The 24,222-nt window shown below is 42.4% G+C and overlaps 1 protein-coding gene across 1 annotated transcript in view; it reads right to left on the reverse strand.

Annotated features, from left to right (window-relative positions):
- The window catches only part of COL19A1 (collagen type XIX alpha 1 chain), a 214,355-nt gene that overhangs the window by 20,278 nt on the left and 169,855 nt on the right, over positions 1-24,222 (reverse strand). Inside the window, exons 28-38 of the mRNA XM_063125809.1 lie at positions 22,739-22,780; positions 20,413-20,466; positions 19,133-19,186; positions 13,343-13,396; positions 8,822-8,875; positions 5,429-5,473; positions 4,770-4,820; positions 4,644-4,688; positions 4,123-4,149; positions 2,635-2,688; positions 255-299 (exon numbers count right to left, since the gene is read on the reverse strand). Of these exons, the coding sequence (XP_062981879.1) occupies positions 255-299; positions 2,635-2,688; positions 4,123-4,149; positions 4,644-4,688; positions 4,770-4,820; positions 5,429-5,473; positions 8,822-8,875; positions 13,343-13,396; positions 19,133-19,186; positions 20,413-20,466; positions 22,739-22,780 (525 nt within the window). The remainder of the gene's footprint in view (positions 1-254; positions 300-2,634; positions 2,689-4,122; positions 4,150-4,643; positions 4,689-4,769; positions 4,821-5,428; positions 5,474-8,821; positions 8,876-13,342; positions 13,397-19,132; positions 19,187-20,412; positions 20,467-22,738; positions 22,781-24,222) is intronic.

The raw sequence follows: 24,222 nt of genomic DNA on the forward strand, positions 1-24,222 counted from the left end.
GAAAGCCCTGTGAAGTAAGGGAGAGACAGCCCAGATGAAGCAGGGGCCAGAGGGGAACTTTGCCTGCCTGCCTCTCTTTCCTGGAATTCTTCCCACAAGGCAATAGCCCTGTGGGGTGAAGCAACAGTCCACCTAGTGATGGCCTTTGCCTGCCTGCCCGCCTGCCTCTTTCTAGCAGTTTATTATAATTCCATGTATTGGAATTCATGCTATTTCTTTCACTATGAAAACAGGATCTGTGGTGGCATACTTACAGGTATCCCTGGTACTCCTGGAGTGCCTGCTGGCCCCCGGTCGCCCTAAGAAAGATATATTGCATTGTAATACTTACGCGCGCGCACACACACACACACACACACACACTATCTTCAAGGTCAAAGCTTTGAAGAAAAGTTTGAGAGACTATGGGAAGCAAGAAGGCCTAATTAGTTTAATGAGTATTTGGTTGAATAATCCCACTGACACACTGTGTGGCCTCTGGGCTTTTGTATATAGACAAATAGAAAGAACAAAGACGGTCTTAAGCTCATTGAAATCAATGTGCTCAAGTACACCTCACTCAATGGAGAGGAGATTTTCAGCCTTCTTTCCCTTTTTTGTATCTTCCCAAGTCGCCACAAGTTTTCTTATTATAATTAACCTCCCCCTCCCAACACTGGTGAAATGGATTCTTATCTAGGTATTTCGTTTCTGACAGACATTCTAAACAGCAACTCTTATGATGAGGTAATTCACCTCACCCAAGACTTTTTAATCTTGCATTATCCAGATGTTCGCCAAGTAGGAGAAAAAATATACGATACGGAGCAACTGTCTAGTTTGCCACACTGTTCAGGGTTGCTATTGACTGAGAAATGGAGCTCTGAGACTGCCAGGCTATCACTATAGCAACTGGTGGGGTGTACAAGAGGGAAGCTGATGTCCACTGGTAATTCTATATGAGGGTTGTTGAACTTCTTTCAGCCTGAGGGCTGAATTTAATTCTGGAGAAGTCGTCAGGGGCCCACATTTGAGTAGTGGGTTGGGACAAAGGAAAAAAGGGGACAGAGCAAAATGCCAGCATATGTCAAGTTAAAACTATTACGGCCAGTAATGAAAACTTAGGAGAGGCATTTCAACCTTTTAGAATAAGGAGAAAACAAGTGCAAAGGCCAAGAAACCACCAAAGAATCAGTGGTTGGGGGGGGGGAAATGGAGTGAGGTCAGGGGAGGGGATGTGGCCATCTCAAGAACCCAGATTTAGTCTGCAGGCCTGAGGTGCAACACCCCTGTTCTATAGAACTTATTAACAAGAGCACTCAGAAGTTTGCGTTTTACAGTCAATTCTGATACAAATCTTTTTGCAGATCAATAACTTCATTGCATAAGTACATTATTCTGTGACTTCAGCAGTAGTACACTTAAGGAAGACAGAGTAGTAACCCCACCATGATAAACCCCACTTGCTTCCCAGGTTTGTCTTTAGTGAAACTAATAAGGGAGTCCACCAAAACGAATTCAGCTGAATGCAGATTGTTATTGGATGAGCTGTCAACTTCAGCTTAGTTTGCTCTATAATAATGGGACCTGCGCTTCATGAATTGCCTTGGCCATTCCCACCAATGGCAACTACTCGGCTAACAGACAATGAACCAGTTACCTGTTTTGTTTCCCACAGTTCACTTCACATCAAAAAAGATTGTGGCAGATGCAAAACTGCAGCTTCTGCTAAGGTTGGGTATCCTTTAAAATATTTACATGGAGCCAGAGGGGAAGACAAAATAGCCTCATGGAATGAAACCAGAACAAAACACTTTAACAACTGGAGCAGGGATTTATTATTATTATTATTGCATTCATAGCCCACCTTTTTCCTCCAAGGAACCCGAGGCGGTGTACATAATTAAAAGTACATTTTGCATTGCTGCTGTTTTTATCTGGTTGAGCTTTTATATTGTATTTTATATTATGGTTTTATACTGTTGTTTTATACTTTGAATGTTTTTAATTTTTGTGAACCGCCCAGAGAGCTCTGGCTATCGGGCGGTATAGAAATGTAATAAATAAATAAATAAATAAATAGTCCTCCTCTTCCTCCTCTCCATTTTATCAAACAAGTTGCTAAAATAATGGTGGAAGAGAACATTGATATGATTTGGGAAGACTGGAAAACAAGCTTCTCTCTAAAAACACCAACAAAATATCCTAGCTATAAACTTGAATTCACATTTCCATTGAAGATGGATTCATAGGCTGTAATCTACCAGTGCTGAGCATAACAGGGCACCAATGAGAAGTTGCAGGACCAGCACTTTTGCCATTTGCCAGAGAAACAGCACCCAGCTTTTCTAAGGTGTCACAGCTGCAGCATGGCGCCTCCACCTCCTCCCTTCCCACAGTTTAGTGGAAGTTCCCCATGAGCAAACAGCTACAACTAGTGCGCATGACAGCTACACAACACATCAGTTTAGGCATCAGTTTGCCTAAAATATTCAATTTTGTTACATAGTAGAACTTTAGTTTTGCTGTCCAGTAGTATACCATTTCAGTAAGGAAGCCTTTCCTTACCAATACTAATACCAATTTGCAAGGGAGGGATCAATGGCAATCATCATTAACGTACTCAAACCTCTTAGGTCAGTTTTGAAATCATACCTTTGCTCCAGCAAGTCCTTCTAGTCCTGGTAGTCCCATTGGGCCTGGCTCGCCCTTGGGAAGGAAAAGGTTATTACTTAAGACTTCTGCATCTTCAGTCAATAAAGTTAAGCACCCAATCTGAGAAAATTTCACAAGCTGCTAGGCGCGTTGTTTACTTGGAGATGACAATTTTTGCCCCATTGAGTGTTTTAATGATTTGGGAATAAATCTTGCTCCCAGTTCAGAATGTGCTTATTTTCTGAATAAACATTTCAGTTTTGATTAAAAATCCTAGTCAGGGATGGATGAATCCTTTGATGAGTATGCCTCATCAAGGTCAGCTCTTACCCAATTTCGATCCAATGACAGAAACTTACTTCTCACATAGGTTGTAAACTTGTCTCTGGGCTATATTACTGCATATTGCAGATTGGGCTCCTAGGATTAAATGTTCTACCATATACAAATAATTTTCTCCACATAGAAAACTAGATGTCAAGGAGATGGGTTCTAGCCTAGTCTGATCTCTTGCAAACGAATTTCCTATGTGAAAATATTTGTTGTTGTTGTTGTTGTTGTTGTTATTATTATTATTATTATTATTATTATTATTATTATTATTATTTTGGTATGGTATTTTCAGTAACCAGCACTCTCACTTGCAGCTTGAAGTGACACAGCACAAAAAGATTTATTTACTCCTCAATGAGAACTAAGCCTTTGAAAGTGTTTACTGGAAAACCAAGTACTAGATTTATTCTCAGACTCTCATTAGCACTTCCCTAAATAAAACATTGTATTATGTACTCTTATATAGTTTCATAGTTACTCTGAACTGACAGTGCTAGGTTTTGGGAGGCCTTTGGCAAGGTCTTCTCATTGGGCCCCTCATCCCTGAGTGGGCCCATCTCCTCACCATGGTTACCACTGCCCATTTGCTTGCCCATTCCCTTGGGCTCCAATCTGCACAAATGCTCAGAAGGAGAGCAGAAAGCAAGTGGAGGCTGCTGCAGCTTCATCTCCTCATTGCTTGCATGCTCAGAAAGGACAAGGAAATTGGCACCAATCACAAGGGGGAGGAGCAGGAAGCTCCAGGGGTCACCAGTGAGCCCCATCTTGTGGAGTGGGTCCACAATTGGGATTTCATTTGCATAGCTTAGGTGCTTTGAAGAGGAGAGATCATGTCACTCACCAGCCTCAGAAGCTGTCACAGCGAGGCAGAACATAGTTTTTAAGTAGACCTGCCAGTCTGTCAATCATACATCCTTCCTACATCAGGCCTCCGAGACAGGTTAATGAAACATATAAGCACCGCACTATGTCTCATTAACTAAACAAACTCAAGACTTCTTGTACCAATAGGGAATTGAATTTCAATATTATAAGTTACATTTTCCCTTGAATTAGAAAATAACTCTGAAACAAGGTAGGTTGAAGGAATATTTGGTGAAAACCCATCTTCCCATGCTATCAAATGTTTAAGATACATTTTAATCGGTGACATACCACTGCTCCAGTATCACCTTTGGGCCCCTGAAAGACAGATTACACAAAATATTGTTTTATTTATTTATTACCTATGCATTTATTACATTTGTAACCCACTTCTCTGCCATGCTGAAACATAAGGGGGCATCATTCCCAGCAACTGGCATTGAAGGACATATTCCCTCTGATACTAGAGGCAATGTAGAGCCATCATGACTGGTAATCAGCAAGAGCATCACCCTCCGTGAAATTGTCTGATTCTCTTCTCCCACTCTACAATATCCCTTTCGGGGAGTGGCGACTAGAACTGCACACGCTATTCTAAGTGCGGTTGCACCGTAGTTTTGTATAAAGGCATTACAACGCGGACAGTTTTATTTTCACTCAAAAATTGAACAGGCTTATTACATCCGACTCTAGCGCTCATCTCAATCTTTATCGCTCTAAGAAAGAAATGAAGAAGGTCTGTGCAACTTCTGGAACTTGATCTGAATGTACATTCAGATCAATCCCGTAGACTGTAATGATGTGTTACTCACGGGAGCCCCAGGTGGACCAGCATAACTGGCAGCATTGGCTCCCCCCTGCAATGAAAGAACACTGGATTTGAATTCTTGCCAAACGAATTATAACCACAGAATTCTGGTTTAGGGAATATTAAATACCTGTAGTTTATATAAGCTGCTCATGCCATTTCTTTCATTGTATGGAACGCCCTGAAAAAGGGAAGATCATCATCATCAAACCTAACATTCAGAACAATGAACTCTAATCTCCTATAAGGCACAAACCCAAATGAACTCCCACCTGATGCAACAATGTGAGAAACAAACTTTTCCTACAGAGCAGGGGATGCAGAACCTCTAAGCCCAGCCCTCTGGGGATTGCAATGGGGCCCTCTGGGGATCTCTTGAAGGCCACACCTGGCTCCACCTCTTTCTCCCCAACCACCGATTGGTGGTGGTGGTGGCTTGGTGTAGTTCCTCTTTTCCCAATTTAAAAGGTTGAAATGCCTCTCCTAAGGCTTAGTCCCTGGCAGAAAGGGCTGTACACTAAAAGAAGCTGGTAGGCTTGGTTTCTCGGCCCTTTGGCATGGTACAGCACCGGAATGTGACCCCTCCCCAAGAGCTCCTCCGAAATGGAATTTGGTCCTCCAGCTGAAGGAGGTTCTGCATCTCTGCTACAGAAGTTCACTCCAGAACAAATCCGCGATGCTGCAAGTCTCAGCATGCTCCCTTGGAAATTTGTTCCACTGCAATCAGTGGGCAGGCTTCCAAACTCGTTTAGGACCCTAGACATTTGTAGCATCATACATTTCACTTACAGGTGGTCCAGGAGGTCCAGGCTTCCCAGCAGTGCCCTCGTTCCCCTGCACCACAGTGAGAACAAGAGACTATGAATACCTACGCCATGCAATACAAATGTGAACAGACTGATTATATGCACAGAATAGAACTGGAGCCACCATTTTTCCTTAACCTAACTGTCTTGAACTTGGAGTAACCTTCCCACAAACAGAAAGGCTCCCTTTCATTTGCCGAAAAGCTGATGACTCAACACAGGTTACTGCTCATGGAAGGGGATGGGGAAGCCATTTTCACCAACGCCCCCTTCCCCCTGCAACCTCCTGTGCTACCTCCCATACTGCTCCAGAGGGTTCAGAGGACATAAGAGAAATGCCCCAAATTCCCTCCCTTCTCCTTCTGTGAGCAAGAGGCTCCTTGAGTAGAACTCTGCTCACCGGATCTCTGGATCCATCCATATTTATGTATGTCTGTAGAGTATTCCAAGCTTTTCACATATAATAGCTTGTTGCAATCCTTGCAACAACTCTGTCATTTAGGCCAGTGTGAGGCTGATAGAGCATATCCTACCCAAGATAGCCGAGCAAGTGCACAGGAGAAGTGAATTTGCTGTGGGCCTCCTGATTTGTAGCCCAAGCTCAATGCGTTATATTACAGACTGCAATGACAAAGATTTTCAGCTCACTCTTCTTCTGTTTCACAAATGTCTTTTGCAGCATAAGGTAAGTAACATGTATGTTTATCAGTATCTTTTTTTATAAGAACTTAAAAGTTTTCATATAAACTACCCTCTCTAGTGACATTTCTGTGCAATGCACTGCAATGGCTAAACACTAAACTGCATTCTGTTCCAGCAAATGGGACAGACTTATGCAATTAAAGGACCAAAAAATCTCCCAGTCCTTTACTTGCAGTACTTCATCAGATTCAAGGGACAGGTTTGCAATGACAGCCCTTTGTGTGTGCTATAAGGAACTATCAGTGGCTGCTTCACTGTGTAACACAGAATTTGGCTGACAGGTTATTACAGAGTATAAAGACTGGGAAAAGAAGGGACTAGTCTGTTAAAGACAACATTTTAATTTTCTTTTAAAAAAAAAACTAGCTAGGGATGTCAGAGGAATCCAGTTTGGCGGTGGAACTCAGCGAGTTTTCACTAGCTCAGCCCCCTCAATGCCAGCTTGCAGATTCTTGAATTGGCAAATTTGTGATTTCCTGCCTGTGTGTGCAAATCGTGATTTGTGCAAATTCAGATTTGCACAAAATTGTATGTCGGAATATTTAAAGAAACTTCAATTTGCGCAAATTCAATCATAAATAGTGCAATTTGCGCAAAAAAATCTGGCATAAATGGTCCCTTACACCTGCCATTTTGCACAAATTGTGCTATTTATAGCTGTGAATTTGTACAAATTGTGAATTTTGTAAACATTCTCTGCAAAATTGCAGTTCATGGATAAAAAACCTCTTCTCCCTGGATTGTGTGGCCAGGGTTTGGCAACCAGCGGTGTCCGTTGAGCAGAACATGAACAGGACATGGGGGGGTTTGCCCATCTCTTGAACCACCCTATAACATATACAATTCATCATGTATCAAATGTATCAAACAAAACCAAAGGTTCATTTTTTTCTTGAAACAAGTTGCACTGATGGTGATTCATCTATAATATCAAACAGATTGTGGTGGGCGAGTATTTCAGTTGCCTTGGATTCTGATCACCAAATGTAGGGTTTGGAACCACAGATGGGTTGTGGGAGCCCTGGGTGCTGTTGACATCAGAACCTTCAGAACACTCTAAACTTAAGGTTCTTGTAAGCTCGTCTACTTTTAGCACACTCAGAACTAATTATTGCATTAACATACCTATTTGAGGTCCCTGATTTTGGTGTTTGCAACATGTTGATCAAATGGCTCAAATATTATACATGAATGATTGTTTGGCGCAAGGAGCTTTCAGCTAGCAGGATTGCTGAATAACATTGGTGGGGAAATCAATGTTCTTGCAGTTGTCTGGTTTCCTACTCAGGAACAATCAACAGATTGAAAGCATGTTTACCAGGACTGGTGTTCATAGCAAGTGGCATAACGCAAGGATGGAAAACATGACCAAATGGGGCAGGGCAGGGCAGGAGCCTTGGGCTATTGGACCTACATTATTTATTACATTATAATTGATTTATTACATTTTTATACTGCCTAATAGATGAAGCCCAATAGCCAAAGTTCAAAACACATTCAGTGAAGCTTCTGGCATGTGAGACTGGGAAGGCATCTCCATTGTAAACTTTCCTGTTCCTATTGTATGTGACACCATTATTCATCCAAAAAACCTTCCTAGTGTGAATGGAAACAAGTGTACAAGTTGGTTGCAGCCTTCATAATAAGCTGCTTTCTACCAGGTCAGACCCCTTGACCTTCTAGCTCAGTATTGCATACTCTGACTGGCAGTGACGCTCTAGGGTCTAAGGGTATATGAACCCTTTAGCTGGAAATGTCATGGCTCAGTGACATCTGCTTTATATGCAGGAAGTCCCAGGTCCAATTCCCAGCTTCTCCAGGTAAGGCTAGGAAACATTTCTGCCTGAAACTCCGGGGAGCCACTGCCAATCAGTGTCAGCAATCCTTGGGTAGATGGACCAATAGTCTGACTCAGTGTAAGGGCAGTTTCTTATGTTCCTAACCTAGGCCCCTCTTTGGGCCTCTTAGCTATGGACCCTCTCCTCTTTCAGATGGAAGTAGGAAAACAATCCTGCACAATTTCTGCCCCACAAAAATAAACAGGGCTCACCAAACAGTTATTGTGGCCTTCCAGGTGTTGGGTAACCCCATATTTTATCAAACCCCTAGTGGCCTTATGCATGGCAAGGAGGCTATGCTTGGCCTGATGGACCTGCAGTTAAACATCATAGACCTCAATGATTGCTATAAGCTCTGAACTTGCACAGTAAAATCACCATCTGGTAAAAAAATAATCTGTGCCTCTATTTAATTATTTATTTACAACATTTATATACCGCTCCACATCTAAACAGATTCTGGAGTGCTGAACAGTAAAAGATAAAAGAATAAAAGACCATACTAACAATTTGGTATTTTAAAAAAACAGAATACCAGTAAAAATTGTGGCTGGTCCATCAAGGAAGGTTTCCTGAAACAAAAGATGTTTGCAGGAAGCGCCGACAAGACAAAACCAGAATAAAGTATGTATTTATGTGCAGTGTGATTTTTTTTTTAAAAAAAACTGTCTTATTGAATCTTTGACTCTTGACATTTGCAAAAACTTTATAATTTGATCTAAGCTAGATTTATGTCTGGATGGACAATTTTCCATTTAATTGGCTTTGAGAAAAGGAAGCTCAATAAACGAACAGTATAAAAGGTTTTAGGCATATTATATGACAGAAAGACATACCTTGTCACCTTTTGTTCCTGGTGAGCCTGGCTGCCCAGGTCTTCCTACCGCCCCCTACAACACATAGGATTGATTCACATTATGTAAAAGTTAAAATATTGTGTAGCTCACATTTTAAAAATCATTTAAAGCAAGTTCACATTTTTTTGTCCAAGGTTGTTGATTTATTTATATAAAGCTTTATACCCCACCTTCTGATATTCTGAGTGGCTTATAATAAGTATGGGTCCCTGCTCTTCAGGTGCGCCATTTGCACCCTATGCGGGGTGTGGCACAAAAGGGGAGTCCTCCTTTTCCTTCTGTAGCACAGTTAGCAACCTAGAATGCTGCATGGCCATGTGGCTGGCTAGGAGGAGGCCCAGGACCAATCAGCAATGCTACTTTCTTTCTAGGGGCGGAGTCTCTGGGGGAGGAACCGGGAGAGAGAGTTCCCTCTCCAGTCCATTCCTGAGGAATATAAAGAAGCCCCTCTCAAAACAGCACTGCCCATTTCCTGTCAATTTCCCCACTGACCCTCCCTATGGTTACTGTACTTCCAGTTTTATGGATACAGGTCAGCGACCACTTTTTTGGGGAAGAAAGGAATTTTACCCACATGTGTAATTAGATTTGGTGCAGTGGAGATTTTGCTTTCCTCATACCAACATCTTTTATAATACTATTGTATCTTTAGTATTAATTAATTAATTGCATTTATATCCCGCCTTTTTTCCTCCAAGGAACCCAAGGTGGCATACATAACCTTCCTCCTCTTCTCCATGTTATCCTCACAACAACAACCCTGTGAGGTAGGTTGCGCTGAGAGTCTGTGACTGGCCCAAAGTCACTCAGCGGGTTTCCATGGCTGAGTGGGGACTAGAACCCAGATCTCCCGACTCCCAGTGCAACACTATGCCATACTGGCTCTGTCACAACTTCTCAGTTCCAGTTTAGGAAGAGCGGGGTCTATGGCATACCACTCATCAAAAGCAGGAGGGTCCCTGAAAGGGATCGTGGAGTATGGTGGCAACACCCTAGCTTAGCTCAGGGGCTGCCATGCCTGCCGCACACCCAGGTACCAGGAGCAGCCTACATGATCAGTGCACACTGGTGGTTGGTTTGAAAATCCCATCTTTCCCAATGTTACTCCCAGCAGGTGGAAAACTGGCCAGCAGTCAGGCTGCCCAGTGATTGGGTCCAGCCCTATACCACAGCAAACCTATGTAAGTTGAGCCCAAGGAAGGTTGTGGTCAATTTTAACCCAAGAGCTGTCTATGTGTGATTACTAGTCCCTCCGGCTGCTACTGAAAATGCACTGCGGATGCAATTCAAGTCAGAACATCAAAATTTAAAATAACAGTATTGCTAAAACACAATAAGAGACAAGCAAGGCAGATAAAACACACTCTCCAGCTAAAACACATTAGCAACCTGGCAACACAAAACCCTTCCAGAATAAAAGAGTCTTCACCAGCCAGGTGAAGGCATTGCAGGATAGGTGTAATACGATCCCAGGATGAGCGCCTACCAACATTCTTGCTGTCATATTCTGGACCAGCTGAAGTTTCCAAAGACTCTTCAAAGGTAACTCCATGCAGAGAGCCTTGTAATAATCCAATCTAGATGTTACCATTATACTTCTGTTATAACTGTTGCATCCTACTGGTATGCCGATGGCGTGTGAAACATTTTTCAAATATAGGGTGGGCGAGTTTCTGATTGCATTTCCACCCACCACCCCCTTTGGAAAGCTATCTACAGTGACTTGATACTGACATCTTCTGATACTATCATGACTGCTCAAATGTCAACTGCAATGCTCAGATGTTGTTTATTACACATTAAGAACAGTGGATTTTATCCAGCACAGCAGGAGTGCAAAGAAGCTCCTGTAAAGGGAATTTGCTACCCCCTCGTAACTACTACAGCCTCTTGCACACACACCCAAAGCCTATCTTGAGGATTGAGGCATCACTGGCCTAACATGCCTCCACCCAATTTTACCTGATTCCCTCCTTCTACCTCACATCCCAGGTCTTTCTTAAGAGTACCCAACCCTCAGGTGAGGCTTTTGGAGGCATACAGGGGGCTTCAGGGAGGAAAAGGGGGGGGGCAGAGAGTCCATCTTTCAGAAGTCTCCTTGAGCTGCATCAAATACAACCAAGTGAAGGTAAGGAAAATGACAATTGCACTAAAAGAGGGATAGAAGTACTATCACCCTCATAAGAACATAAGAAGTGTCATGCTGGATCAGACCAAGGGTCCATCTAGTCCAGCACTCTTTTTACACAGTGGCCAACCAGCTGTCAACAAGGGACCAACAAAGCAGGACATGGTGCAGCAGTACTCTCCCACCCATGTTCCCAAGCAACTGGTGCACACAGGCTTACTGCCTCAGATACTGGAGGTAGCATATAACCATCAGGGCTAGTAGCCATTGCTAGCCTTCTCCTCCAGGAATTCTAACCCCCCCCCATCCAAATTGGTGCCCATCACTACATCTTGTGGTAGTGAATTCCATAATTTACCTATGCACTGTCCTCTTGCCACCTTGTAGAAAGCCTGCATTATTTGTGACCCACCAAACCAAAAAGATCCCATCAGCCATGTACTGTAGCCTGCCAGATCTTTGACACCACCCCCTGGAACATAAATGAGAGGTTGGGTGAGCCCTTGGTGATCCACCATCCATAACTAGTGGGCTGCATTTGGTATAGTGGGTCTCAAGGAGATGAGGCCTGATCTGGACCACAACAACGCCCTCATGCCTTTGCTAATTCCTTCTCATCTGCTTTTGTCAAAGAGAGAGAGAGAGGCAAACAGACAGACAGACAAACAGACACAGAGTGGGAATGTTTACACGAAATAGATGCCAAGTCCAATTTCTTTCTGGTATAGTCAATTGGTTCTTTATCCAAAATGGTTTCTCACTCTGCTGCATTGTTTGATGTTCTGTTAAGTTTCATAAAATTGCCAACGTAGAGCTATACAGTCGCATGACCAGCTCAAATGGGAGTTATCGCGGAAAGAGCTCATCACAGATATTACTTCCTCCCCAGGTCCTGCTTGTTCCAGTTTCAACAACCTTAACATGTTTAACAATTATTAGGTTAAAACACACACCAAGAAATACTGGCAGTGGGGGTTACATTCAACCAAGCACTGCTGCTGAACAACTTCCACTCAGTTTAGCAGGACCCTCCCTATTCAGGCCTTATCAACAAAAAAGGTAGTTCTAAAGCTGTAAGTCACTGGGGCCCGATCTACACTAGTCTAGTTAGAACGTGTCTTACCGGTTTTAAGTGTGCGTTTCATAGTATTATGCCACATGACATTCAGGTTTTGATGTTTCATTGAGGTCTTTTCTCCGGTTTTTATTTTGAACTTTTCTGAAATAGCTCATTGTATTTGTTATGATGTAGCCGATTTCATCATATTAATTAGCTTTCCTTTACTTCTTAATTAGCCAATTGCATTCCTGGGGGGCGTGTTTATTTAATTTCCTTGCCCAAAGTTGCAGCCATTTTTTTCTGTGAAGCCTTGGACTTCAACTCCCATTAGCCCTACCTAGCAGAACCAATAGTGAGGAATGCTGGGAGTTGTGGTCCAAAAGATCAGGAAGGCACCAGGTTGGGGAAGGCTGGTGCCTGAGCTGAGGAAGGCTGGTGCTGCTTTCGCGCTCTCATTCTCTCCCCGTTTACGAGTCTGTGGCGTGCTGCTGGGAGTTGCTCGCTAAGCAGCTTCTCCTCTCTCCTTCCCCTCTCCTCCCCCACCTTGCTCTCCTCCTTCCTTGCCTCCCTCTGTCCCGCTCTCTCTCTCTCTCCCTCTCTCTCTCTCTCTCTCTCTCTCACACACACACACACACAGAGAGAGAGAGAACTCAGTTGCTCATGGCTTCGGTTGAAGGCGAGCGAATCGCACTCCCTTTGCCTGCCTCAGCCACTGACACCCTCAGAACCCAAGGAGTAGGAATTGGGGGGAGAACAGAAAAAGAAAGAAGCCCACTGCACCCTGTGGCAGTTACTGAGTCGAGGCAGCCACGGAGCGGGAAGAGCAGGACAGAGGTGGGACAGTGTCCAATAGGAGGCAGTGGCACCTCACAGGCAAAATAAAAGAAATAAAAAGGAGGAGGAAGCTCACACTCTTCTCACATATACACCCTCCCCCAGCTCCCACCCAATAGTAATACAATAGTAATACAAAAGTAATACAATCCCGTCCAAACAGTTTGAATTCTAAACGCAGGTGCAGTTGCCTAACATAATACGGAGGAGGAGCAATTGAAGCAGAGAGAAGAGGAAGTGGGAGGGAAAATTTGCAGAAGAAACAGATGTATTTTCTCAGTGTGGCCGAAAGGAATGCATTCCCACCAAAAGAGAAAACGTAAGTAAACGTTTTAAAACAAGCTACGTTTTATATCGTTCAAGAATAAAACATTCAATGCCTGTGAAAACATTGAAGTGTATGTCAATGTTCATATAAGAGTATAGATCCCCTCTGTGTTTATTGAGTTAACTGGTAAGGATGACATTACACACTTACAGAAGGTCCAGCAGGCCCTGCTACACCAGGAAGTCCTGGATTGCCTTGAAGACCCTAAAATGAATAAAAAATGAATAAAATAATAACAGAATATACATATATAAATGCAATATGTCAGGGGGGTTATTTAAAAAAGTACATTATGCATATTCTATTCAATTTCTTGGAATTATCTGAAATAATACATTAACAGTACACTCCCAAGCAGATCTACTCCGTAATGTATGCCCAGGATCCTATGAAAGTATGCATAGGACTGCAGCTCAAATCTGTGTAATAAAAGCCTTCTTTTTGTACAGAATACAATCACCGCTTCATGTCACCATATCACAAGCCTCCCTTCGATTTATCCTTTGGTTATGTTTACAATTTTATGCTCCAGGTAAAGGAATCAGTAATAGTGCATGACACTAGTAATGCATATTTCTTTTTTAAAATGGTTAAATCATTGTATTTGGTCATTTTAATGTAGTTGATCTCCATATAAGGTTTATAAGTAGTGTGATTATGATGTGCTACATTTTAACAGTGGCATTCTTGTTATTGTGATGACCTTTTGGGTCATGCAATAAATAAGTTTGACTTGTCTTGCATTGCATTTGCTTAGGTGAATTTTCCTTTTCTGGGCATCACCAGCTTTTCCTAACAATGGAGGATCACTCATTCATCTCTCTGTCACCTAACTAGTATTTAATTAGAACATTGCTTTCTATTTACTTTCTATTTACTTTACTTTTAGGTTTGTTTGTTTTTGAAAGTATAACAATATGGATTTTTGCTACAACACATAATGAACTAGCACACACTTTTCTTTCACTCAGTGGACATAAATCTTTTTTTTATGTCCTGGAAATTCACTTGGTTATCTATTCTCTAGCATGATACATTTGTTATTATGGATTTAAATAGCTACACATTTGGCATCATCCCTGGGATTAATGCACTGTTTAATACAACTTACACTGTGCCTCTCATTTATAGACATTTATTCTTCCCAGAGAACCCTTGAGAGTTTTAATCCTATGAGTTGGGGATAGGGATGTGTATACAAGCTAAACTTGAGCTCATCAAAGTTCTGCAAATTCCATCTTGAAATTCGTTTTGTTTTGTGTCCATTTCAGATTGTGTTTGTTGTTGTTTTCTTTTTGCATAAAAAAATTGTGCATTTTTAATGCATATTTATCCAAATGTATGCATTAATTGTGCACATCTTCGAAATCTACACTTTCTTCTAAAGGATGCTTGTGTGCATTTTTCAAAAGCACACATTTTAATGTGCATTTTTCAAACGTTAGGGCGTTACTGCAGCCAAAACTCTCCCCACGGCCTGAGTTCGATCCCAGCGGAAGCTGGTTCTCAGGTAGCCAGCTCAGGTCGACTCAGCCTTCCATCCTTCCGAGGTCGGTAAAATGAGTACCCAGCTTGCTGGGGGAAAGGTAACTGTGACTGGGGAAGGCAATGGCAAACCACCCCGCTACAAAGTCTGCCAAGAAAATGTCAGCGAAAGCAGGCGTCCCTCTAGGAGTCAGCAATGACTCAAGTGCTTGCACAAGAGGTTCCTTTCCTTTCCTATATATCTAAGGAAGTCTAGTATTGTGTGGGATGCAGTGTGTAGTAATATGCTGTGTGGCTTACAGAACCATCCCATTGGCCTCTAGCATTTCTTTGGAGCTTTTGCAAGGCACCCATGTGTCATGTTCATACATGGCAGTAGAAAGGATAGAGGAACCATTAGATTACATTCATAAAAGTGAGTCTTATCTTGGCTGAGAACAAGCCTGCAAGCACTACAAAAAAGGAAGATGGAAGAGAAATGAAGCAAGGATAGATTTAGGGGGAGTCTACAGAAGACACTAGTGGTTTTTTTTTAAAGATAACTCCCTCTTAAAAAATCTGTACTGGGCTTTATCCAAAGTACAGTGAAACCTCAGACATTATGACACTCCCACTGAAGTACACACTCACTTTTGTTGCCCTTGAAACTTTATTTCTTTCAGACCCACTAATGAAATCACTGCCTGCAGTGTATTCTCCTGGAAGGAACATTAATTCACCCACTTACAGTGCTCCAACCTAGAGCTACTGCTCAAATGTAAGAGCCACTGAGAAGTGCTGGATTGCCTGAGGAGCTGGTGAAATGCACAACAGTATGACTCTTGCTTAGTAACTGAATGAGTCAGTACGGCACCCTACTGAACCAATAAAAAGTTTGGCCCCAAATGAACTTCTCTTAAAAGACTAAGTGCCAATTATAAACTGGCCTTTTTATTATCACTTGCTCTGTTGCCTCTTGGTTCTCAGCAGCAAGGCATTGTGAGGAGTTGCTTGAAGTCAAGTCTCTGGAATTTTCCCTGCCGCCGCCGCTACATTTGCAGCACAGAAAGATCCAACAAGCATGTGTAGCAGAGCTGTGCTCCTTTCTGCTACTGACCTATCGTCCTAAAAATACATTCTCTAATTTGACTTTAAAAGATACAATAGAATCAAAATTTTATTTCTACATGCTCCATACGATAAAATTGGTTCCCCGCCAGTGTTGCAGTTGAATCATTTTAGACTCTGGAATAAATAGTTTTATGCCCACCCTTTAAATAAGTAAAATGTTTTTACCACTTCCCTCAAAATGGGGAAAGCCTGCTGTTTCGGGGAGCCCTCCTGCTCATTCTACTGAGTGGGTCTCTGGACATCTCCCTCAAAGCCCTGCCCTGACATGCAACCCTGCGTTTCTCAAATCCAAACATATCCAGCTCATTTATTTATTACATCACTCTCTTGCACAATAGCCTATGCTCTCTGGGCAGTTCATAGGAACATAGGAAGCTGCCTATGTCAGACCCTTGTCCATCTAGCCCAGTACTGTCTTCACTGACAGGCAGCAGCTCTCCAAGGTTACAGTAAGGGAATTTTCCAACCCTACCAGGAGAAGCTGGAGATCAAACCTGGGACCTTCTGCATGCAAAACAGGTGCTCTACCACACTGAGCCACAGCCCCTCCCTGTTCATTGGCTTCTTGCCATTAACTGGTCATCTATTCAACTAGAACCACAATCACTCACATTATGCCTTACTACCAGTGCTCAAATTACAGGGTGAATGGTAGTGCTGTTTTTATCTGGTTGAGCTTTTATATTGTATTTTATATTATGGTTTTATACTGTTGTTTTATACTTTGAATGTTTTTAATTTTTGTGAACCGCCCAGAGAGCTCTGGCTATTGGGCGGTATAGAAATGTAATAAATAAATAAATAAATAAATAAATAAATAGTGTGGGCCTTCATAAAATCCACAAGGTCCACACTGACTCTAACCAAATTAATTGTGCCCCTGCATAGTCTTCTAAAATATCAATTAAGGGAGCATCACAAAAGATCAAGGGCCAGGCTTCTTTTCTCCTCTTGCCTGTCATTTAATTCGTGAAATTCTATGAAGCTCTTTGGCAAGACTGCTTCACAGCCACTCAGGGCAGGCATTTCAGATTAAATGTACAGTTGCTGGCTTTCACTATGAACATTATGCTAGATTGTAATGTGGCATACCTTGACTTCTGTACCAATAATTTTTAGAATCAACTGAGGTTCTGCTGTGAATAGCTGAAATTTTTGTACGGACTACTTCATATATTACATTTTCCCTACCTGATGGAGGTACAGCACCATGTACATTGATGGTGCTATATAAATAAATAAATAATAATAATAATAATAATAATAATAATAATAATTTCCATATACAAAAACAAACAAAAAGCATACACTGTCATATATGGAGTATGTTCATCATTTTTCTGGAAGTAACAAACTGGGCAGCTGCTAGAATGGCTGGTCAATCTGTGCACCTGTTAAATAAACACCCATGCCACACTTCTCATATGATAGCATAAGCACCTATTAGGAACAATGGGTAACATACAGTGGTGAATTCGAACAAGTATAAAGTGCTTCTGTTTGTGTGAGGTGGGGTACCCAATTTGTACATTTCACATTCAGTTCACATTATAATGCAAACTTACTTAATTTTGCACTTCCAAACCACTATGTGAACTGAAACTCAGTTATCCTTCGAAATTCAATGAAATTGTAACAGAGTTCTCCAATCAAAAATATGTACAAAAATGTGTATATTGGGGGAGAAATGTGAAAAAATGAGTTACTGTTATAGAAAATTGCTTGCAAAATGTGTATATTAGGTAAAATGCATGCATTAGGAGAAACATGCATAAAAATGTTGAAGCATTTTCCAGCATTGTTTTAGAACTTTGGGATGAACAAATCTTAAGACTGGAAAAATTCTAAAAGTTCAAAATGAACTGAACTTACGATTAGAAAAGTGAGGAATTGAAAGGAACGGAAATTGAAAGATTCATCCAGAAAACAAATGCTTTAGGACAGAGTCTACTCATGTACAATGTGAGAAATTATGCCATGACAATAGCAAAGCTGGCACAAATGTTCAAGATAAAGGCACCCCCTTAAATTTTCTCTCTATGCTCCCCCTTTCCTCTCAGCAATTATTATCTGATGCTGATTTGACAGGTTTCTTTCCAGGAAAACTCCTGTACAGTATAATATCATTGCAAAGTTGGAAAAAAACAAACACAAAAAGGTTCTAGTGTATTCAACACATGCCATATCAGAAAATGACCCTTCAAAAAAGTTCTTCCACACACTGTTGAAATATTTCTCAATGAATGTCTAGGACACTTTGCTAAGCCATGTTCTAATACTCCATACCTTAATTGCCAGGTGTTTATTTAGCCACAAAAACAAGGAATGAGGAACAAGTCAATGCTCTACTTTTCCTAGGGCTACAGCAGGAGCAACAGTTTTGCTAAGTAAAAAGAGAGAAGGGGTAGGGCTGTGCTCTGCTTCTCTTCGGGTCAGAGAAGCAGAAGCGGATCGGGGTTCTTCGCCTCCCCTTAAGGCGGAGGCGAAGAGGATCAGGGCAGTGGGGCGTCGTGGAGCGGATCAAGATGAAGGCAGATTCTTCGCCTCGATCCGGAGCTCCGAAAAAAAGGTAAGGGGGCCTTACCTGGCGCTGCTGCTGCCTGTGTGGTGACGGCAGCAGAGCCAGGTAAGGGGGGAGGGGGTCTTACCTGGTTCGTCGCAGCCATCGCTGGCTTCACTTGAGCTTGCGGCTCAACCCGGAAATGTAGGCCCCAAGCGAGGCCTACACTTCCGAATTAAGCAGTGGGCTGAAGTGAAGCTGGCAACGGGCTGCAACGGACCAGATAAGTGGTGTGCGCAAGGGGGGGCTTACCTGGCCCTGTCGCTGCTGCTGCCGCTCATGCAGCGATGGCGGCAGAGCCAGGTAAGGGGGCAGGGGGAGGGGGGGTCTTACCTGGTCTGTCGTGGCCCATCGCCGGCTTCACTTGAGCTCGTGGCTCAATCTGGAAGTGTAGGCCCCAAGTGGTGACGGGCCGCGATGGACCAGGTAAGTGGTGCGCGCGGGGGAGGGGGGTGCTTACCTGGCCCCACTGCCGCAGTTTGTGTGGCGACGATGGCACAGCCAGGTAAGTCTTTGGGTGGGGCGGAAACAGAGGTCTGATTCAGAACCGGAGCTCCGTAACAAAGCGGACCGGACCACAGGTGGATTGTGGCAGGGTGGATTGGCCCGATCCAGAAGTTGCAGGTCGGGCTGCGAAGAGGATTGGGGGGTCCGTGCACAGCCCTAAGAAGGGGGACACTCTGACCAGCCAGGGTGGAGGCTCAGAAAATGACTGGGACTAGGTATTTCTCTAGTATTTATTAGAATAAATGGAAAACAATTATGATAACAGAAGTAGTTTTTACCTCATCACCTTTCTCTCCAGGAAGCCCAGGAAATCCACGCTCACCTTTGGTCCCCTTGGAACAAAGAAGATCTGGATGTCATTAAATAGACTGGATTAAAAAACAACTTTATCAAAACCACTTTTAAGGCATTTAGTGCCAAAGGAACGAGACAGGGATTACATTGCAGGCCCTGATTCTCAGCTTTAAGTCAAGGGTGTTGGACCTCTTTTAGCCTGAGGGCCAAATTCCATTTCAGAGAAGCTCTCAGGGGCCACATTCCAGTGGTGGGCGGGGCTGAAGGCAAAAGAGGTGAGGCCAAAATGCCAGCATATTGCAGTTGAAAGCTCTTCTTGCCAGCAACTAAGCATTAGGAGAGGCATTTCAACCTTTGAGAATGGAGGGAATTGCACAAAACCCAGGAAACCACCAAACAATTTGAGGTCAGCAGCATGGCCATCTGGGAACCCCGGACTGGGCTCCCAGGTGGGCTGGATGTGGCCTCCAGGTTCTGCATCCCTGCTTGAAGAGCGGTGGTATCAAGTGACGACTCAACTTCATTCAAACATTTACCTGCATGTCTAAGGCTGTAGTATAGAATATTACATTAGCCTGAAAACTATTTTGTGGCCAGCTTTTTTCATATGGCTAATACATTATTATTCCTGCTGAACCATATTCATTCAGAAAGAACGAGAAAGCTGAAGGGTGGCCAGCTACACATAATATTGGTAAGGTTCAGACTGTAGAGCCTGAACGTATGCTAATGAGAGATAAGACTACGGTAATGTGTAAGACAATGGTTGCTGCAACAGCAGAGTCCAATGCCATTTTGACATTGCTTTTCTGAAATCAGAATTAAAGGGGTGGTGCCCCATAGCTCCTAATAAAGTGCAATATTACCTGGGAAAGCTTATACCCATAATCAAACGCCTTCTGTAATGTCTACTCAGAAAGAAATTCTGTCCAGTAATGCCCCTCTGCAATTACACCTTTAATTAGAAGCTTCCTTCTGTTGGCTTCTGCCACATTATTTGCTTTCTGTTCAGTGGGACAGAGCGTTACTCAGTCGCCCATAATTGGCCCCTAGCCAGGACTGTTTTTTGTGCATTTTGTTTGTGGGTCCTTTAATTATTGGTTTCTATAGCAATTGCAGCTAGAGCAATTGATCATTTTTTTAAAAAAGTGAACCACATGTGTGATTTTTTAAAAAATAATTAAATAAAAACATGAATGAGCAATCATGATCCAAGTCTTCAGCAGTCAGGAAGCTACATATTGTTCTCACTTTAGGAGCTCACCTTAGGCCCTTCTCTACCTGGAATTCCTGCAGGACCTCTTGGACCAGGATCACCCTAATGATTACAAACAAAGGAAAATGGTGGGCAGAAATGTTAGAAAAGGTATAATACAGCTGTCATCACCATGCAGTCACAATGACAGCCACACCTTTCTGGCTTCATGGTCATCCCTGCCAGATAAGCCTGCTATTACACCCTTCCCCCCCTTTGATACTTATTAATCCTGGAACCCCAGCCTGACAGTTACCCCAGACATTCTGCAACAAATATAGAAATATTATATGAGAGAAGCCCATATTTTTTAATATTTAAAGATCATGGCATGAATGTTTTCTATTATTGTGAGAAGCATGTGGATTCAGACAACCCTTTAACTAAGCAGTAACGTTGCAATTGAATTTATCACTAGTGAGCTCTCCTTCTAATTAATGGGTTCCTTACACTGGATGAAAACACTATTACCAAATGAGATAACATGTGAGGAAAGTTAATAATAATGACAATAATAATAATAATAATAATAATAATAATAATAATAATAATTTACATGAAAAATGCAATTATGAATCTGTTGTGTGAAAACAACCCCATGTAACTCTATCTGTTTGTAAAGGGAAATTTAGTTAGGACTGACCAATATATGGAGACAGATAAAGAGCTAGATACCTATCTATTTATTTTAATTCAAACTCATTGAGCCCATTCAGAAGACACCTTAAACCATGGCTTTAACTATGCTGGTTAAGCCAGAAAGCCAGGCCATGTTCAGAAGACATCTTAAACCATGGCTTTAACTATGGCGAATAAGACCTTTTGCTTTATTCACCATGGTTAAAGTCGTGGTTTAAGGTGTCTTCTGAATGGGGCCACTAAATCAAATTAGATAGACTTACAATGTCATTCTAAACCCTAAACTCACTGGCTGGAGGTCCCATTCTGCTGTTGGGGAGGAGCTCTGCCAATTGACAAGGAGGGAAAGTCTGCCCATCCCAAGGTTCCAGTAATTTGTGTGGAAGGCCCTGAAACAGGGTGTTCCATGGGCGGCTTTGGATCTGCTGGATCCAAAGCTCCTCCATTTCCTAGTCTGGGTCCCCAACCTGGCTGGGGTTGGTATTTGCCCTTCCACTGAAATCAATGAGAGGTTGGGGTTGGGGTGGGTTGAGGCTGAGGTGCGATGACTGAGATCCAGCAAAAGAAAAACCACTGAAGAAGTGACTCCTATCTCCTGCTTGTGTTCAGGCAGGGCTTGGGAGGCGGAGGTGGCTCAACAGCAGATCTCCCCATCAGGGCAGATTTGGATTGCTTTACCCATAGTATGAAGCTTCTGTATTATCTTGAGACAATGTGTTCAGACGACACCTTAAACCACAGCTTTAACCATGGTGGTTAAGCTAGAAAGCTGGCCCGTTTTCAGAAGACACCTTAAACCATGCCTTTAACCACGGTGAATAAAGCTTTCTGGCTTAACCACCGTGGTTAAAGCAATGGTTTAAGGTGTCTTCTGAACAAGGCCACAATCCAGTAAAGCCATGCATGTACACAGAGGACAATAATATATGCTGGAATTTTTTTTAAAAAAAAGTTTCCATCAGAGTTGCTCAAACGGTTGAAAAGGTACGCTGCATTTTAAAGTGAAAAGCTGTTCGCCTTGTCAACACTATGAGTTCCTTCAGTGGAAAATGTCCAACACATGCTGAGATATTATCTTAAGTAAAATGATCAGTTGTTGTTGTTGTTGTTGTTGTTGTTATTAATTACATTTACGTACCGCCTCATAGCCAAAGCTCTCTGGGCGGTTTACAACAGTTAAAAACAGTGAACATTAAAAAGAAATATACAAAATTTAAAACCATGAAAAGCATAAAATAACAAACAAAAACAGACAATATCCATATAAAGCAACTATTCTGGGGCCAGTTAAAAAACTCAGCACATGCTATTAAATGCGCAGGTCTATGACAGCGTGCTCATTGGAGTTGCACTTAAAGAGCATCTGTATGGGAGCTTTCCTGTGTTTCCAACTTTTGACATTAAGTAGCCAAACAGAGTACAGAGCAGACTTATTAAAATAAGATAAACTAAAGATAAAGAGTGGTATCTGCACTGATATTGCAAATTCCATTGCTTCTAGTGATTCGGCCATCTGCAGACAGATTGGTAAAGAACCAAGGCATGCCAAATCACCAACGCCATGCACCCTGCCAAGCTGAACATGACTGAGCGAGGGCTTCTAATCCGTTAAAAAACAGCCCGTGAAGAGGTGATTGTTAATAGCCAGCCCATTTATGACAAGTGGAAAAGCCGCTGCTGCGGAAAATGCTATTACCTTCAATAAAGCACCCATGTCTCCTAGAAGAGGAAGAGCAACCTGCAAATCAAACAGACAGTTGCACGGGTGCTTTCTTAATCCTTAAGCACATTCTATACAATACAATACAATACAATATATATATATATATATATATATAGAGAGAGAGAGAGAGAGAGAGAGAGAGAGAGCGAGAGCGCATATTTTTGAACATTTCCCCTCAATTCACTTATGTAAATAGCATCAAAATACAATATATTATACCACAAAAAAGACTCTTCTCCAGTCAACACATGAACATAGATGCAGCGGGACAACTCCCGTATCCCCATCCAGGTCTTCCACTGAGGTCAGACCATTAGCAGTGCTCTAGGGGGTTGATTCAAAGGTAACTTAGGTGCACTCCTTCACATGTTTGGACAGAAAGAAGTCCTATAACTCGAAGCATTGCTGGGAGTGATAGGACTTTCTTTTGTCTAAATTAGCATAGGATTGTGCCCTTAGACTGTTGCATGGATGCACATAGTTTAAATTGTTTTTAATTGTTTCTATTGCTCTTAATTTTTTTACTGTTTTAATTTGTTAACGATTTAATACGTTTTTAGCTGTGTACATTATTTATTGTTTTACGTTGTTCTGATTTTATCTGTACACCACCCTGAAATCCAATTGATATAGGGCAGAATTGTTGTTATTTATTTGTTCAGTCGCTTCCGACTCTTCGTGACTTCATGGACCAGCCCACGCCAGAGCTTTCTGTAGGCTGTCGCCACCCCTAGCTCCCCCAAGGTCAAGTCTGTCACCTCCAGAATATCATCCATCCATCTTGCCCTTGGTCGGCCCCTCTTCCTTTTGCCTTCCACTTTCCCTAGCATCAGCCTCTTCTCCAGGGTATCCTGTCTTCTCATTATGTGGACAAAGTACTTCAGTTTTGCCTTTAATATCATTCCCCCAAGTGAGCAGTCTGGCTTTATTTCCTGGAGTATGCACTGGTTTGATCTTCTTGCAGTCCAAGGCACTCTCAGAATTTTCCTCCAACACCACAGTTCAAAAGCATCTATCTTCTTTCGCTCAGCTTTCCTTATGGTCCAGCTCTCGCAGCCATAGGTTACTACGGGAAATACCATTGCTTTAACTATGCGGACCTTTGTTGTCAGTGTGGTGTCTCTGCTCTTAACTATTTTATCAAGATTTGTCATTGCTCTCCTCCCAAGAAGTAAACGTCTTCTGATTTCCTGGCTGCAGTCAGCGTCTGCAATAATTTTTGCGCCCAGAAATACAAAGTCTGTCACTGCCCCCACGTTTTCTCCCTCTATTTGCCAGTTATCAATCAAGCTAGTTGCCATAATCTTGGTTTTTTTGAGGTTTAACTGCAACCCGGCTTTTGCATTTTCTTCTTTCACCTTTGTCATAAGGCTCCTCAGCTCCTCCTCGCTTTCAGCCATCAAAGTGGTGTCATCTGCATATCTGAGGTTGTTAATGTTTCTTCCTGCAATTTTAAC

Source organism: Elgaria multicarinata, chromosome 4 (assembly GCF_023053635.1).
Source record: "Elgaria multicarinata webbii isolate HBS135686 ecotype San Diego chromosome 4, rElgMul1.1.pri, whole genome shotgun sequence".
Taxonomy (NCBI): Eukaryota; Metazoa; Chordata; class Lepidosauria; order Squamata; family Anguidae; genus Elgaria; species Elgaria multicarinata.